Consider the following 16238-nt stretch of genomic DNA (forward strand, 5'->3'; position numbering starts at 1 on the left):
TGTTTCCTTCCATTCAGGAGAAGCCTAAAACTTACTGAAGGGCTAGTGCAGAGTTTCTTCGTAATGTCTGTTAAACGTAAGAACAGATGAATAGGTGGATGCACGATGTGTCAAAGATGTGCTTAGAATTTAAGGATTTTTATCCCTGAGTGCGGAGCTCCTCGTGCAGATGACTGAACCCATGGTGGTGGATGGCTGAGAGGATGCAGCTTCTCAGGACTCTGCAACTGACAGCTGCAAGATGGGAGCCCTCAACTTCAGTGTTCAGAAGCACATTTAGGCAGACTGCCACACCTTATGTCCTGGAGGGATCCATCCCTGACCTGAGCAGGTGAGTTCACAGACAGGCTTGCCTTGCATCTGGGGGAATGAGACTATTGTCTGCTCAGAAGCTTGCTGTGGTCCAACTCTTGTGCCATTTCTAAAGACTCCAGAACGAGCAGATCCAGCTCCTCTCTAAACTTGAACTCAACATATATCACAAAGAGATATTCTCAGTCTCTTTCTAGGGTTACACATTGTCCTTAGGAGCCCCCAGAGGACACACACACACACACACACACACACACACACACACACGCACACACAGCCTAGAGCCTTCATGCAGGCAGTAGCCCTAGGAGAACTTGCTGGCTTATAAGGCCGTCACACATGGTTTGTTAGGTTGCAGAGGTCACTGGAACTTTTTGCGTTAATAACTAATGCAAATGATGATTAGCAGAATAGTCTGCATACTAGGGATACTTTTAAATAACCTTACTATCCAATTAAATCTGATGACAATAAGAGAATTTCTATGTTCCTGTTTTTCAAGTGTAACAATAAACTACTGAGAATTTCCAGTGTGGGTGTGCCTGTGGGGTCTCCTACAAAGTCTGATATTGCTGGTGGGGATTTCACTTAGTACGACTTTTTCACAGGTTGATTTATCAATATGCATTAATGAATCCAGGAAGTTTTGACCTTCTTGCATTTGGAGCCTGTTCCTTCAATTATTCATCCTCAGCATAACACCTGTCCCTCTATTATACTGTGCATATTCCTTATGTTGTCTGGGAATTCACTTTCAAACACTAATGACCTAATCACATTCAGTTGTCTCCACAGAATAGGAAAATGAAGTACAACTTGCATAAATACAAGCAGGACTATCAGCCTGGCATCGGAAGTGAAGATAGATTTCAGAAGTGACACAGGTCAGCAGGAAAGCAAGACTTATTTGAATACGGTGTCATGTGCGGCTGAGCATCATGCAGTCTGCACGTGGACATACAGGGTGTCAGTCTCTGCTTTTCCTCTTAAGAGAAGGATGACCCCCAGCCAAGTAGCGTAACCTCTGTACATTACTGTTTCTCCAGCTACAACATGATCTAAAGAGATGTTATTCTCTACCTTCCAGGAATGTTGTGGAAAATGCATGAGAGAGAAAAATGCATGCATTCACAATAGATAAGTCCCTATGATTTTCTGGGTCAGAGGTCCTGTCCTAATATATAACTTTTCAGTTCCAACCATCCAAAGACTATTCACAAATGGCCGTTCAAGTACAAAGTAATGCAAGGACTTAGGCCTATTGAATTCATTCAACACAGAGTATGATAATATCTGAAGTGTAGATTGGAAAGTAATTACGTAGAAATAATAGCTTCTTCCATCCCATCTAAGGTCTCAAAAGTGCTTTCCCAGATGGTATCTCATTAGCCTCTACATCTGAGAGGTTTTATCCAAAAAAATGGCCAGCATGGGGGAAACGATTTAGCCAAGAACCTATGATGTGCCTAAACCCCAGTGATTTACTGTAGTGTTCTTCTGCAAAGCCCATTCTTGCTGGGTTACAGTACATGTTATTCTTTTTTATTATTATTGAAGTATAGTTGATTTACAATGTTGTGTCAATTTCTGCTGTACAGCAAAGTGATTCAGTTACACATATATATTCCTTTGGACTTTCTTTTCCATTATGGTTTATTAGAGGATATTGAATATAGTTTCCTGTGCTATACAGTAGGTCCTTGTCGTTTATCCATTCTATGTATAATACTTTACATCAGATAATTCCAATCTCCCAATTCATCCCTTCACCACCCCATCTCCCCCTTGGCAACCACAAGTGTGTTCTCTGTCTGTGAGTCTGTTTCTGTTTCATAGATAAGTTCGTTTGAGTACACATGCTATTCTTAAGAAATTAACATAATTATTAAAAGTGGAATGGGAAAGGATATGAAATAATGTGAAATGGACCAATGGTTTTCTTTCACACACCCACTGGAAATGCTGGAGTCAGGTTTCCTTTCTCCTAAATTATCTGAGAAATGATTCCAGCACAGAGGAATGACACTGAAGCGAATACGTAATGATAACTTATACATTTCCCTTCCATTTAATATTTCCACATTACTGTCTTATAATCATGTGGTTTGGATTGTATCAAGGGAATCTCCTTTAAAGGACAGTCAGGTATGAAATAAGACTATTCATCCCTATTCAGTACTATATGTATCATCTGCCCGATTGACCTTTTGCTCCTCACAGTAATTGTCTAATATGGATAGAATTGTTTCCGTTTTACAAGTGAGGAAAGGCAAATTCAGAGATACTGTGACGCAGCTATTATAAAATTTCCCATCTGCTTTTCGCATCCCATTTTTTTTTGCAGCCTCTAATGATCATTGCCTAGAGGTACGTTTCATTAAAGGTTGCAAAAGCATGATGTACACATTCTTTAATTGCTTCTGCATGTATCGGCGGAAATTCTTTTATAAAAGAATTCTTCCCTCAACAACTATGCGTAGGTATAACATGCACAGGAAAGGCAAGGTGTATATACAGTTCATTGGCAATATTTCCACTTTCAAACATTAGGTGTTTCCCTAGGACTCTCAAAGGTGAGCACTGAGTTGGTTTTGTTGGCTTTTTTTTTAGAGTTGTCATAGATATCTCCATATTTGACGTGTTTTAGTGCATGATAGTCATTAATGTTTGTTCTATCTTTGGCCAATGGGAGGCCCTGAGGTTATGAGCCTTTTTTTTTTTTTCCGGTACGCGGGCCTCTCACTGTTGTGGCCTCTCCCGTTGCGGAGCACAGGCTCCGGATGCGCAGGCTCAGTGGCCATGGCTCAGGGGCCCAGCCGCTCCGCGGCATGTGGGATCTTTCCAGACCGGGGCACGAACCCATGTCCCCTGCATCGGCAGGCGGACTCTCAACCACTGCGCCACCAGGGAAGCCCCAGAAGGAATTTCTTATTGAGCCCAAGGAAGAAGAATTAGCACAGAAGAGCAAAGAATAGGCACAGTTCAGCTAGACAGAAGTCATCAAACATATGTCCAGTTCCAGAGCCATCCACTGACCACAGGACCTGGGTTGAGTCTCTTCCCCTGTGTCGGCCTGAGTCCTAACATAGAAGTACACTCGATATAGAAACAGGGGTTGGGGTGGGAGGTGTTCGGTCAGAAGACCAGGATTTGATACTGGGAACCATTACTGTCTGGTTGACTTATCTCGAGCAAGTAATTTATCTAATATGTGTGCTATACTTGTTGCTATCTTTTATTACTATTGTGGGTTTATTCTTTCAGTTTTATGAGTATTATTATTTTTCTTACCACCCAGCCAAGTGTGAATGGTAGGAGTGGTGATTAGCACAAAGTTAGGGACGAACCCAACTGAGGGTGGAGAATAGAGGAAGTGAAGACAGAGAATGGAGGTGAAGTAAGCAGACAAGGCCTGGGCTCTCTCTGGGTGCCAGGCCCTGGGCCCACCCTTTCATGACCCAGGGAAGCTTCTTACCCAACAGCACTCCTGCTTCTCAGCTGCAGACAGTGGTGACCTGGGGGCTGCCAGGGAAGTGCCCAGATGAAGGACTATAGCCTTATTAGCTCCCTCTACACCGAAGACCACCAGAGCTGCCTCTCCATTGCCATCTCCCTGCTCTTTGCTTCTGGGTATCGGAAAAGGTACCACGTGGAAACTTCCACACCTGACCCTTGAAGGGCTTTCCTCATACAAAAGGTACTCTACCTTCCTCAGTCCTCAAAGGTTATCCTGCACAACTTACATTCCCACCAACAGTGCAAGAGGGTTATGACCCAGCAATCCCACTACTGGGCATATACCCTGAGAAAACCATAATTCAAAAAGAGTCAGGTACCACAATGTTCATTGCAACACTATTTACAATAGCCAGGACATGGAAGCAACCTAATTGGCCACTGACACATGAATGGATAAAGAAGACGTGACACATATATACAATGGAATATTTACTCAGCCATAAAAAGAAATGAAATTGAGTTATTTGTAGTGAGGTGGATGGACCTAGAGTCTCTCATACAGAGTGAAGTAAGTCAGAAAGAGAAAAACAAATACCATATGCTAACACATGTATATGGAATGTAAAAACCAAAAACGGTTCTGAAGAACCTAGGGGCAGGACAGGAATAAAGACGTAGATGTAGAGAATGGACTTGAGGACATGGGGAAGGGAAGGGTAAGCTGGGACGAAGTGAGAGAATGGCATGGACTTATATACACTACCAAATGTAAAACAGACAGCTAGTGGGAAGCAGCTGCATAGCACAGGGAGATCAGCTCGGTGCTTGGTGACCACCTAGAGGGGTGGGATAGGGAGGGTGGGAGGGAGACGCAAGAGGGAGGCGATATGGGGATAAAAATACACATATACCGCATTCACCTTGTTATACAGCAGAAACTAACACAACAATGTAAAGCAATTATACTCCAATATAGATGTTAAAAAAATAATTGTCCTGCACACTAAGGAATGCGGACTCTGAGGTAAAGAAGGAAGTGCCTGCCTCTCAGAGGTATGTCATCTCCACGTTTTTACCTGACATATTGTACTTTTATCACTAATGACTTTATACATTTCCTACACACAACCCATCGATACGCACACACAAAGACACACACACACACACACGGAGATATGCTGTCAATTCCATTTGGTTCTGCTTTATCTCCCCCATGAAACTGAGCACAATGAATGCTTTTCCAAGTTAATGAAAGCATGTGCACATGTATGTGTACTATCCTATTCCTCAATAGGGGTTTTGAGGGAGTACCCCTTGGGCCTGTTATATCAGGGGGCAACAAATTGACCATTTCCCCAGCCCTAGAAGCCCATTGTCTAAAAGGGAGGCTGCTCCACTGTCCTCTAGAGAGGGTGAGGGATGGAACCTCATTCCCAAACTCCCACTTACCTGGATAGGTGACAGAAGCTATATGAGGAGGAGCTTTGTCATGTGTGAAATGGGACTCATCTTTAACACAGAGCTGTCCTGAGGGGTGAATGAGAAAACCTGGGGCTAAGGCAGGCATTGTGGAAAGGTGTTTCTCATTGTTTCTCCTAATGAGAACATAGATATCTTTATGAAGGAAGCAAATCTCTCTCTGGTACGCCTTGAGTTCAAAGTTTTAAAGACAGAAGGATCTCTAGCTTCTTGGGAGACTCAGAAGCTCCTAAGAGCTGCCCAACATCGTGCCTCTGAGCAGACCCTAACCCAGTTCCCCATGCTGGGAAGACAGGCTTGCCTTTGATTCACCTGGTGAGCTCAGTGAGAGATGGCACCAGGGCAGCAAGCTGTGGTGTTTGCCTAACTGCTGCTCCTGGACTGCTCCGCCTGTTAATACGTTTATGGGAAAAGTCTAGACCTGTCTCCCATTCAGCAGTGCAGGGGTCCTCAGATCACGTGTCATCCAGCCACGTCACACCACAGTTTCAACCATCCGCTGCCTCCCTGTGAGACCAAAACCTAAAAAGTACTACCATTTCATTGAAATACAATTGTCCCTTCTTTCTTTCACTAATAACTAAATATATATTGGGCTTAAAATTTATACTATTCCATTTGAGGTGTCTCATTAGCTCTGTGGTAGAAATAAGATAAGAAGGAAAATTAATATATGGGCAAATTTAAGAGTGGAAAATGAGCTGAGATGGCTCCTTCCCATTAGCTGTTAACTTGCTCAAGCTTCAAGGCACTGAAGATTAAATAATCCCTCTTTGGACCCCTCTTCCCCATTCAGCCACAAGCCCCTCTTTCTCTTTGTCTCTGTCTCTCTATTTCCTTCTCTCTCTCTCTCATGATGAGATCTCATTTTCTGTAGATAAATATAGAAATATATAAACGTGCATAATAAATATGTAAACACCTACATAAGCAAACTTACAGGAAGATATGATGAAGATGAAAACATTCAACGGTTACCTCTGGGTAGTATGTTTTGGGCTAACGATTTTTCCCCCCTCCACATATACTGTGACATATACAGTGGAATGAACCTCATGCACACTCCTGAACACCCAACTCTCTGTTAATACAGAAGCAGCATCCATGAAATTAATAAAAATAATACAAGGCTGCTCAAAATAACTAGGTAGCTTTATATGTACCACGAATGAAATGTTCAGATTAAAAATGACTGAAATAAACAAGGAAAACAAATTACCTTTAAGTTCCCATTAATCCCTCCTCTACTCGTCCCAGCTCCCTCCTATCCCCATGCAAACCCAGCACTCACTTCTGAGACCACTAGAGGTTCATCTCAGATGGCGTGGAGGATGCCTGCATGATGTCCTGCTGCAGCTTGGAGAGGCTGTGCATGGAGCTGGAGGTGGGTGTAGGCACTGGGATGCAGAACACCTCTGGGTCTCACTGGGGTTGGCATCCCTCACAAACAGCTCGTCATTCACGATGCACAGACTGAAGGAAAAATGGGCCCTCAGACAACTGATGGATGGACACCCTCACCCCCAATACTGACTCTGCTCCCAGTGGCACTCAGCAACCAGATTCCTTCCACGTCCCTCCTGTGTCTGTCTCCCAGGTTCCTTGACTGGTACCTCTGCCCCTCCCCACAGAGCCCACATTTGGAGAGACTGTCTACCACCTTCACTCGATTTATAGGTTTATCCCCAACCCATGGGCAACTTCGCATTTACCCTTTACCACAGCCCAAGGGCTGGACGCTCTGATCCCCATTCCCGGAAGAAGACACTGAGTCACACAGAGGTCATGTGACTTGACCAAGGTCACACAGCGACTGAGTGTTGTGTCAAGGAGAGAACCCATAGGCCGATTCCAGAGCCCACGCTCTTCTTAACCAGTAGGCTAGACTGCTCCTGGCATCTCCCTGCTGGCTTTCCACAGTACCGAGTAAACCTAAGGTCTGCACCACCACATTCCCATGCCCCTGAGCCCAGGCGGGGATGGGTATTCCCGCCCACAACAGGGCTCTCACCTGCAGTATCTGGCACGGGTAGCGATGAAAGTCCGGGTGAAGGCACGCACACAGCCCTGACAACTTCCTTCAACAGCAAACAAACAACAATCCCCCTTAGTGTAGCACATGCTGTACATGCTCACACGGCGGTCCCCAGTCAGGGTGTGACTGGACACTCATGCTAAGAGAGCAGTTGTTCACAGGGGCCAGGGTGTCTGGAATGGGGAGGGCAGCTGTAGGAGCAGTCTGAGCCCAGTTACATGGCCCCTGACAACCACTACACAAGTTCACGGGTGCATTCTTCGCAGCTCCCCAAGAGGTGGATACTACTACCGCATTGTGCAAATGAGGATACTGAGAGGTTTAGTCATGGCCCATGTTCTCAGAGTAAGTATCCGGGTAGAGAGCCACCAAACTCCACAGCCTATGTCCCCAACGCCCAGGGTATGCAGGGCAGACAGGCATGGACACAGCTCAGACCTGGATAGTCAGTGGGAAGACTGAGGGCTGGAGAACACAGTGGGGAAGGGGAGGGGAGGGGAGGGGAGGGGAGGGGAGGTGGGAGAGGGCAGGTGGGGAGGGAAGTGGGGAGTGGAGGGAAGGGAAGGGAAGGGAAAGGAAGGGGTCCAGGAAGCTGGGTGGGTCTGGGAGTGAGCCTGGCCACGGGGAGGCAACAATGAGACATCAGGGGTGGGGGTCTACACACACTTGCCTTCCTTGAACACCCCGCTGATGGAGAAGCAGAGCATCGTTTCCTGAAAGGGAAGAGCCCAGGTGCCCAGTCACCACCTCCACCTCCTACCCACCCGTGGCTTCCTGGGCCCGCCCAAGGGAGGAAGCAGGCGCTCACCATCTGGAACCAAATGTCCACTACGAAGGAGCTGAAGTCATGCTGAGTCTTGGGCAACCCACAGAGGGTGTGCACAATGACACGTTTTGTGTGCTTCAGCAGCTGGACCCGCAGGTCTGTGAGGGGAGGGCAAGCGAGCGAAGGTCAGGGGCTGCCACGCCCTGGGCCCTATGATTGACCCCTTCACCACCCTTTCCCACCCAGTCTTCCCATCGCACACTCACGGGGGTCCTTGAGCTTCTTCATATTCCTGCTGTCCTTGAAGTACTCGCACAAGCTGCTTCTAGGAGACAAAGAGCAACAGTGGGTGGTGCGTATTTGCAGGAGCTGGCCTGTGTCTGCTGGGGAGCCACACGGCCCAGGAGCAGAGCCTGTGATGTGATACTCACGGGGCTGGGTCCTCGGGGTGGAAGGGAATGGTCAGGGAGAAGCAGGCCTCCTCGTGATAAGCACCCGCGAGACGCTGTCGGTCTCCATAGTCATGGATCAAGTAGTACCTAAGGGAGGGCAATGAAGACAGTCTATCTCTGTGGTCTGGACCTCAAATGAGACTTGAAAACTCCCCTGAGCAGACCTGTGCTTAGGTGGCCTCACCTCTCCTAGCCCTCCACCCCTTGCTCCGCTTGTCAGAGGTACTTACTGCTGTAGGAATTGCAGGACTAGGCTCTTCAGCTCATCAGATCCAAGGAAGATGTGCTGGAATCAAATGGCACTTGAGACTATGCAGTAGATAAAGCCTCCCTGCAACACCCCAAATGTTGTTTGATCCACTTCCTCACCTTGCAGGGCTTTACTATGTAGGGAGTGTCAACGTCAAGGGTAACTGGAGACTGTAACTCCTGGCCATCCTGCAGAAGGGAAGAGGAAGTCAGGAGTGGAGACCAGGGGAGTGGCCCTGGATGATCCGGGAAAAGGATGGGCCCAGGAGGGTGAGGGTCAGAGGTCAGGTGCGAAAGGGCCCTGGATATTCCATGGGAAAGCTTACAGTGGATGTCTTCATCATGAGGTCCTGGAAGTCTCTAGTGTTATATTCAACTTGTGTGTGTGTGTGTGTGTGTGTGTGTGTGTGTGTGTATTTATGGGTATTTTTCCAGCAAGTATATCCATGTCATTTTCAGGAGTCCATGTCCCCCAAAACGGTTAAGGTTCTGATGCTAATATGCGATCTAGGCAAGACCCAAACGGCTTGAGGGCAGGTGCAGAGGCCACCAACATTCGTAAGAGTCAATGATTTACGTAGGCACTTACCAGGCGTAACAACTTCGGGAACCATTCTCTGATGGCCCTGTCCAAAACCAAAAATAGAGAAGAGGTGGTTGATAGTTCAAGGTTGCAATGCTTCCTTTCAGTTAACACAATGATACCACAAAGAGAGATCAGTGTGTTCTGGCCAATCCAGCAGCACCCCTTGCCCAGCTCTGCTTCTGATTTTAAGGGTTTTCGGTCCACTTGCCTGTTGAGCACTGAGTATCTGTCATCTTACTGTCTGAAAGGCACTGTCTCCTCATCTCTCTCAGTACCTTCACTTAATATTCCTTCCCTCCCTCCCTCTGCTTCGCCTTGGTAGCTCCCACCCAGACTACTCGGACTCCCTTCTCCAGTGCCACAGGGACCAGCATTTCAAACCCATGCTGCAGGGCTTGCTTCTCCTCCCTTCCTTCCTCCAGGGCCCCACTGAAGGCTGTGGGGAGAAGAGGGCATGCAGTGGGAGCCCGGGGCCCTGCCACCTCACCGGGAGTCCAGCACTCTGGCAAGACCCGGACACCCCCCCGGGATGGCCCAGGATGCTGGGCTAGGGAGGTGAGTGAGGTGGGGCTCAGGAGGCAGGGAGGGAGATGGAGGGGATGAGGACAGAAAGGGAGTGAAGGTAGGAGGGGAGAGATGAGAGAGACCTAGGGGCACAGAGACAAGGGAGAGAGAGAAAACAAAGGGAAGGGAAAGAAGCTCTCCCGTGGTGGGGGTCAGGGAAGAAGAGAGAAGAAAGGGGAAACGGCACACCCATTGCGGCTCTTCACCTGCCCCAGAATCGCCCAGACACACCAGCTAGGAATGGAAAATATGCACATGTTGAACTGGGGGCCCATTGTATGCTGGTTGAAACTTTGTCACCTGTGTGAGCTCAGCCAGACTTGGGCATGGGAAACAGAGCAGCCATGGGGGCAGATCTTCCCAAGAAGGAGAAAAGGGTCAGGTCCCAGCTCAGCATGGGGCTGAGGATCCGTGGCCCCCTCTGATGACCACCGTCTTCTCTCCTGATGACCCCTGCACCTGTCTGAGTTGGTTCTTTATCTGAGGAATCATACCTGTCTCAGGCTGCCCAGGGCTCCTGTGAAGGACCAGGCGGGATGCTGTGACGTGCGCAGGGAGGGATGGCAAGTGCCGCTGAGAGGCCTGTCCTTCTGTCTCCTCTACCACCTCTGCCCTGTGCCATCCACTCCTGCCTCAGGAAGCCCTCTGATCACTGGCGGGGACCCACGTCTGGCCCCCTGACTCAAAGAGCCCTGCTTTTTCCCAAGCTGGACCCCAAGGAGGGTCCAATTCCTGGCACTGGGCCAGCAGAATGGATGTCATGACAGCAGCCACCCATGGCCTCAGCCCTCAGCATGGCGCAGGAAATCCCCCATGTCAACCTGGGAGAGGAGGGTGGAACGCTTTGGAGGCAGGGGAAGAGGGCCCCTCTCAGAAAGGGGGAGGCACACCCCAGTTCAGCACGAAGAAGGAAGGCTTCGCTCAGCAAGAGGCCCGGGACTGGAGGACCCTTCTCAGTCCAGGGCGCCAGCATCTGGATCAAGGCTGATCGCTCCTGGTCCTGGTGAGGAGGAGAAGCCCTGCTTCCTGGGGCACACTCCTGGGAGGCCTGGGTGCAATATAGCTGGGCGCAGAGAGCTGGAAACAGACCCCAGAGCGCCTGCAGAGGTGAGCAGGTCAGGGCAAGGAAACTCCTCACCGGTGATAGACACAGAGAGAGCAGAAGGTGGGGCCTGTGATCCTCCCAGAAGACCAGGGTGGCCACCTGTGGCATAGGGGCACTGTCACAGATAGTCTAGGCTCCCATGGGTGAAGGTCACCAAGAAGGGTGACAGGGTGTTCACACTGACCTTACATAGGTGGACTGGTCTGCGAAGGTGCTACACAATGGGTTCCCTTGCAGCCACAGCTCTTCAAGCTTCAGCCCTTGCATCTTGCTCAACTCCCACACAGACTTCAGCTGAGAAATATGGGGTGGAAGTGGGAAATGGAATCCCATGAAAGGGGACATCCAAATCCCTGCACCCCCAGACCCCTCCCTCCCCGACAGGTCCCTTCACCTGCCTCCTGTCATCACTCTGATGGCCACTAACAGGCCCCCTCTGCTCTCAACCCAACTTTGACCTGGCTCCCTCTTCTCACCTCATTTTCAGACAGGTTCAGGGTTTTGACCGTAGGGGCCACCTGTATAATGTCAGACAGGCCATCCAGCTGGTACAGCTTGTTGCTGCTCAAGTTCAAGGACAACAGCTTTGGGGCAAGAAGAGGTAGAGTGAAGGTTACTATCGAGGACCTTGGAGACAAATCTGCACTGCACCCCAGCTCTTGCACCCCCTACCCTAATACCAGCACTGGGCCTACAGCCTCACCTCAGGGAAATTCTTTTCGATGACATGCAGGGTGGCAGCCATGCAGCTTCTTCGATTCAGAATTATATCAATATCATGGCCTACCAAGTCTTCAGGAAGGAGAGGGGAGGGAATCAGATGGCTGAGTGGGGTCTGGGGCCAGCACCAGCCCCTCCCCACGTTACCATCCCTAAGTCACCCTCCAGGAAGACCCCTCTGCCCTCGCCTGCCCTAGAATTACTGCTGTCAGCCATACCTGGGTCAAAGCGGAGCCTCTGGAGGTCAAGAGCTTGCTTGAAGATATTATATCGTTTGCTCAATGTCAGCTGCAGAGTGAGAGATGGAGACAGCCGCTCTGAGGCTGTGGTGATGGCAGGGAAATCAGGGGTGAGGGGGACGGGGGACTGGAGGAAGGAGAGGTGGGTCTGAGCGTTGGCACACAACACGTCTTGAATCTGCATTACCTTTAGCTGCTCCATTTCTTCTGGCTGCAACTTATCCCGCACAGAGTAGGGAACAGGGGAGGGGCCAACAAAGACAGGTATCTGCAGGAAGAAGACGTGGGGTAAGCACCAGGAACTCTAGTTCCAAAGAAGACAACCAGCCCCTGGCCTGTCCTCCTTCCTCAGGATGAGGTACATGTAACGCCCTCGACACACACCTTTCGTCTCTCCTCGTCACAAATCTTGTAGCTGACATCCATCAATGCACAGGCAGTGCTAGCTTCCTGGACAAAGAACTGAGCCCCAGTTTGCAAAAAGTGGAACTACAGGGATTGAATGCAACAGCAATAGTATCAGAAGCCAACAGACCCTGCTGAACCAGGTCTCTCTCTCTCCCCCTTCCCTGTGCCCACGCGTCTGTCTTCCGCATCCTCTCTTACGTCCACTGGAGTGAAGGGGACACTGCAATGGCTCTGGATTGAGTTCATTAGCCATGTCTTGTCATACTTCATCCCACAAGGAATCTAAGGATGAAAAGAAGGGATGGGAGAGAGGACAGACAGCAGGGAATTTAGGCTGCAGGACGAACCTTTTCCTGTTCTTTTCTGGCCTTCTACTGAGCTTGAAAGGGCTTCTAAAGAAGGGATCACTGGTCCGATTTCTTATGGGTGTGCGTAATATGGATTTCCTAAATACCCTTTCTCTCCAGTCAAACTCTCTTCCTCATAATGAAGGTGACAGAGATGATCTTCCTTTTATAAATTTCCAGGAGATCCTACCCAGTGCAGACATTGCTTGCCCCTCAGACAAGGTCTCCAGAGGCTTGAACCTCCATCTCGCACACTCAGCTTGCCAAACTGAGACCTCCAATGTGGAGTTGCTCCATATCCTTGGCAGTAGTTTCCATCTTTGCTTTGAGACAGGCTCCTCTGTTCTCCTCACAGTCAGCCTGTTCCCTTAACATTGCTTCTCTGAATCTGACCTTAGATGAACAAGACTGTTAACTCTTGGTAATAAAAGGGACAGATTACAAACTGTCCCCAGTGAAATAAACCAGCATGTCTACATGAGCCCAACACAACTCCCCCTGGCTTTTCTCTCCTGCACATTCCATACATTTTTCAGGATACTCACTGTGACCCTGAACCAGCTCCCTGGGGTTCCATCATGTGTGTTCTCCCCCATTTCTCTCTCCACAGGTGTTCTCTTTCTCCACACACTCTTATCCCTGTGGCCTTCACTGTGCCATCTCACTCTCCTCATGTTGTCTCGGATGGTACCGGGAGAGCTGCAGGGGGGATGTGGAGAGAAGGAGGGTGAGGGGCCATAAGTGCTAAGGAAGTCTTCTGTACACCCTCATCTCTTTGACACCAGCATTACACTTAGCTTTGCTCAACCATTATTTCACTTCGAGCAAGCTTCTGTTTTGCAGTGAGAGAAGAAAAACAAGTCCACGGAGACTGAGAGAGGTGCATAGTCCCAGGGGCTCCTGTGTAAAAACCCTGCTGCCTGACCACTTACTGTCTTACTTCGGGGTCCTCCGGGACATCCCTCTTCACCACGTTTCCAGCATCCTCCTGGAGGTGTGAGGGCTGAGGCTCACACCCATCGTGTTCGTAATGAGGGCTCCTCTCGCCAGAATTACCTGGGAAAGAACTCCAACCTTTCTTTCTTCCTTGAGGTGGTCTACCACCATCACTGTATTCTGAAAAGAGGAACAAAAATACAAGTTTGCAGACACATCTGTGGTCCACTTACCACATATCATGTCTTAGGCTAACAGCATGGTAGGGCAGGCAAAGTGCCAACCTGGCCTAAGGGACCAATCCCACAAACCTCAGAAAGGACACTCTTCTGCCTGTCCAGAGAGGACAGCCTTATCCGACAGATGACACTATCAGGGGAAGAATCGAGGAGGAGCAGGATGAGGAAGAAGAGGACAAGGAGGAGAAAGAGGGAGGAGAAGGAGGAGGGAGGGGAGGACAACTGCGGTGAAACTTTTAAAACAGTGGAGCTGGACTGATAAAGAACCGCGGTGTATGCGTCCATGGGTTAGACTGGACAGCAGTCATATATATACCAGGAAGGCACCCGAATCTTGCCTTCTCTCAGGACTTTCCAGCAACCACACCAATACCTCTCTTGTGCTTGACAAATCCAATGAGCCACCAAACCGATTCCACTAACAACCAGCAAGCTGGCTGGACTTACTTTGCCAGTGCACTAGGAGCTTTAATCCCAGGTGGCACAGAGGTAACAACCTCCTGAACTGTCTCCCTTCCTCCAGCCTTGACCTGAACAATAGGCTGTTTGAAAGAGCCAGAGTGATCTCTCTCTTGGGCCAGCCTGAAATGCCTTTCAGCTCAGCAGGCAACTCTTCCTCACTTCAGCTCTTCTATAACAAGGGTGTGAATGATAACCTGGAATGATGTGTCAACCACTATTTCCACGTGTTTAGGGATCCTTCTATTTGCTTTCTATTACTGGTTTCTAATTTGATTCCATCGTGGCCAGGGAGCACACTCTGGGAGATCTCAAGTCTTCTTATTTTTTTAAATAATTTTCTTTCTTTATTTATGGCTGCATTGGGATTTCATTGCTGCACACGGGCTTTCTCTAATTGCGGCTAGCGGGGGCTACTCTTCGTTGTGCTGCATGGACATCTCATTGCAATGGCTTCTCTTGAGCTCTAGGCGCGCGGGCTTCAGTAATTGTGGCACGCGGGCTCAGTAGTTGTGTCTCGAGGGCTCTAGAGCACAGGCTCAGTAGTTGAGGCGCATCGGCTTAGCTGCTTGGCGGCATGTGGGGTCTTCCTCACCAGGGCTCGAACCAGTGTCCCCTGCACTGGCAGGCGGATTCTTAACCACTGCACCACCAGGGAAGTCCCTCAATTATGTTTGAATTTACTGACAATTGTCTGATGGTCAAGGAGATGGTCTAACTTGGTGAATGTTACAGAGACCCCCGGGGAAAAACCTGTACTCTGCTGTTGGTGGGCGGACTGTTCTATTTATGTCATGTAGATCTCCTTAGTTTACTGTGTTATTCAGGTCTTCTATATCCTTGCTGATTTTCTCTCTAGTAATTCTGTCACTTGCTAAGAGGGAGGTGGGTGTCAAAGGCCCCCACTATAATTAAAGATCTGGTTCTTTCTCCTTTCAGCTCCACCAGCTTCTGCTTCGTGTACTTTGAGGCTCTGTTGTTTGGTGAGTACGCATTTAGGATCTTTATGTCTCCCGGGTGTCCTGATCCTTTCATCATTCCGTAAGGCTTTGGCTCTTGTTCATTTTCTTTACTCTGACATCTACTGTACTGCATACTGAAGCTACAGGCACGCTTAGAAAGTGTCCTGGGTACACTTCACCTTGTATTCACTCCCAGAAGTTGTGTTGCTGTTCACCCCTCCGCCCACAAATTCTCCCCTCCAACATGTCTAATTCACCATGGAAAAAGATTTGGAAGTTTTTCGGCCCCTGCAGAAATAAGGTCGTGTCAATTCTCTTCCCCATAGGTGGATTCACTAAGGGTATTTTATTTTTAACACATTCCACTGAAACAGTGAATCAGGAGATAATCATACTAGTGGCTTGTGGGGAGGGAGGATTATGGTAATTACACTGTTAGAAACCAGCTTCCTTTGGGTTGTAATGCTTAAGGTTCTCTAGGTTTGTGTGCTGTGCCTTTTGTACATTAACTATTCCATGTTGTCTCAGGGCACACATATGAGTAAAGATCCGTCCACTGCTGATCACTCCACGATAGAGTGATTACGACCAGGCCTCAGATGAACTCCTCTGGGGAGCTGTTGCTTTCCCCGTGTGGCCCGCTGTCAGGGCAATCCTGCTACTCACAACCTTGGGACTTTCCTTGTGTGGCACTGGAAGTGAAAGTAAACACAGATGGGGCACTTGACCCACAAATGTCACTTGCTCAGTCCCCAAAACTCGGAGGGGGCATGGTGTGCTCTCTTTCTCCCACACTCCACATCCAACTGGTCAGGAAATTCTCTCGGCCCCTCTCTCAAAGTATGTCCAGAAGCCAGCCACTTCTCACCACCTCCATTACCACCACCCTGGCCAAGACACCAACATCTACCTCCTGGACTG

The 16238-nt window shown here is 48.9% G+C and overlaps 1 protein-coding gene across 1 annotated transcript in view; it reads right to left on the bottom strand.

The window, feature by feature from the left end:
* The window catches only part of LOC132481903 (nuclear RNA export factor 2-like), a 39550-nt gene extending 26140 nt beyond the window's left edge, over nucleotides 1–13410 (bottom strand). The window contains exons 1-14 of the mRNA XM_060086806.1: nucleotides 13267–13410; nucleotides 12573–12656; nucleotides 12345–12455; nucleotides 12154–12234; nucleotides 11946–12015; nucleotides 11711–11799; nucleotides 11484–11591; nucleotides 11192–11301; nucleotides 9342–9378; nucleotides 8873–8941; nucleotides 8734–8789; nucleotides 8483–8590; nucleotides 8318–8376; nucleotides 8094–8209 (exon numbers count right to left, since the gene is read on the bottom strand). Coding sequence (XP_059942789.1) covers nucleotides 8094–8209; nucleotides 8318–8376; nucleotides 8483–8590; nucleotides 8734–8789; nucleotides 8873–8941; nucleotides 9342–9378; nucleotides 11192–11301; nucleotides 11484–11591; nucleotides 11711–11799; nucleotides 11946–12015; nucleotides 12154–12234; nucleotides 12345–12455; nucleotides 12573–12656; nucleotides 13267–13395 — 1227 coding nt within the window. The 5' untranslated portion in view covers nucleotides 13396–13410. The remainder of the gene's footprint in view (nucleotides 1–8093; nucleotides 8210–8317; nucleotides 8377–8482; nucleotides 8591–8733; nucleotides 8790–8872; nucleotides 8942–9341; nucleotides 9379–11191; nucleotides 11302–11483; nucleotides 11592–11710; nucleotides 11800–11945; nucleotides 12016–12153; nucleotides 12235–12344; nucleotides 12456–12572; nucleotides 12657–13266) is intronic.
* Nucleotides 13411–16238: the final 2828 nt, after the last annotated feature.

Source organism: Mesoplodon densirostris, chromosome X, assembly GCF_025265405.1.
Source record: "Mesoplodon densirostris isolate mMesDen1 chromosome X, mMesDen1 primary haplotype, whole genome shotgun sequence".
Taxonomy (NCBI): Eukaryota; Metazoa; Chordata; class Mammalia; order Artiodactyla; family Ziphiidae; genus Mesoplodon; species Mesoplodon densirostris.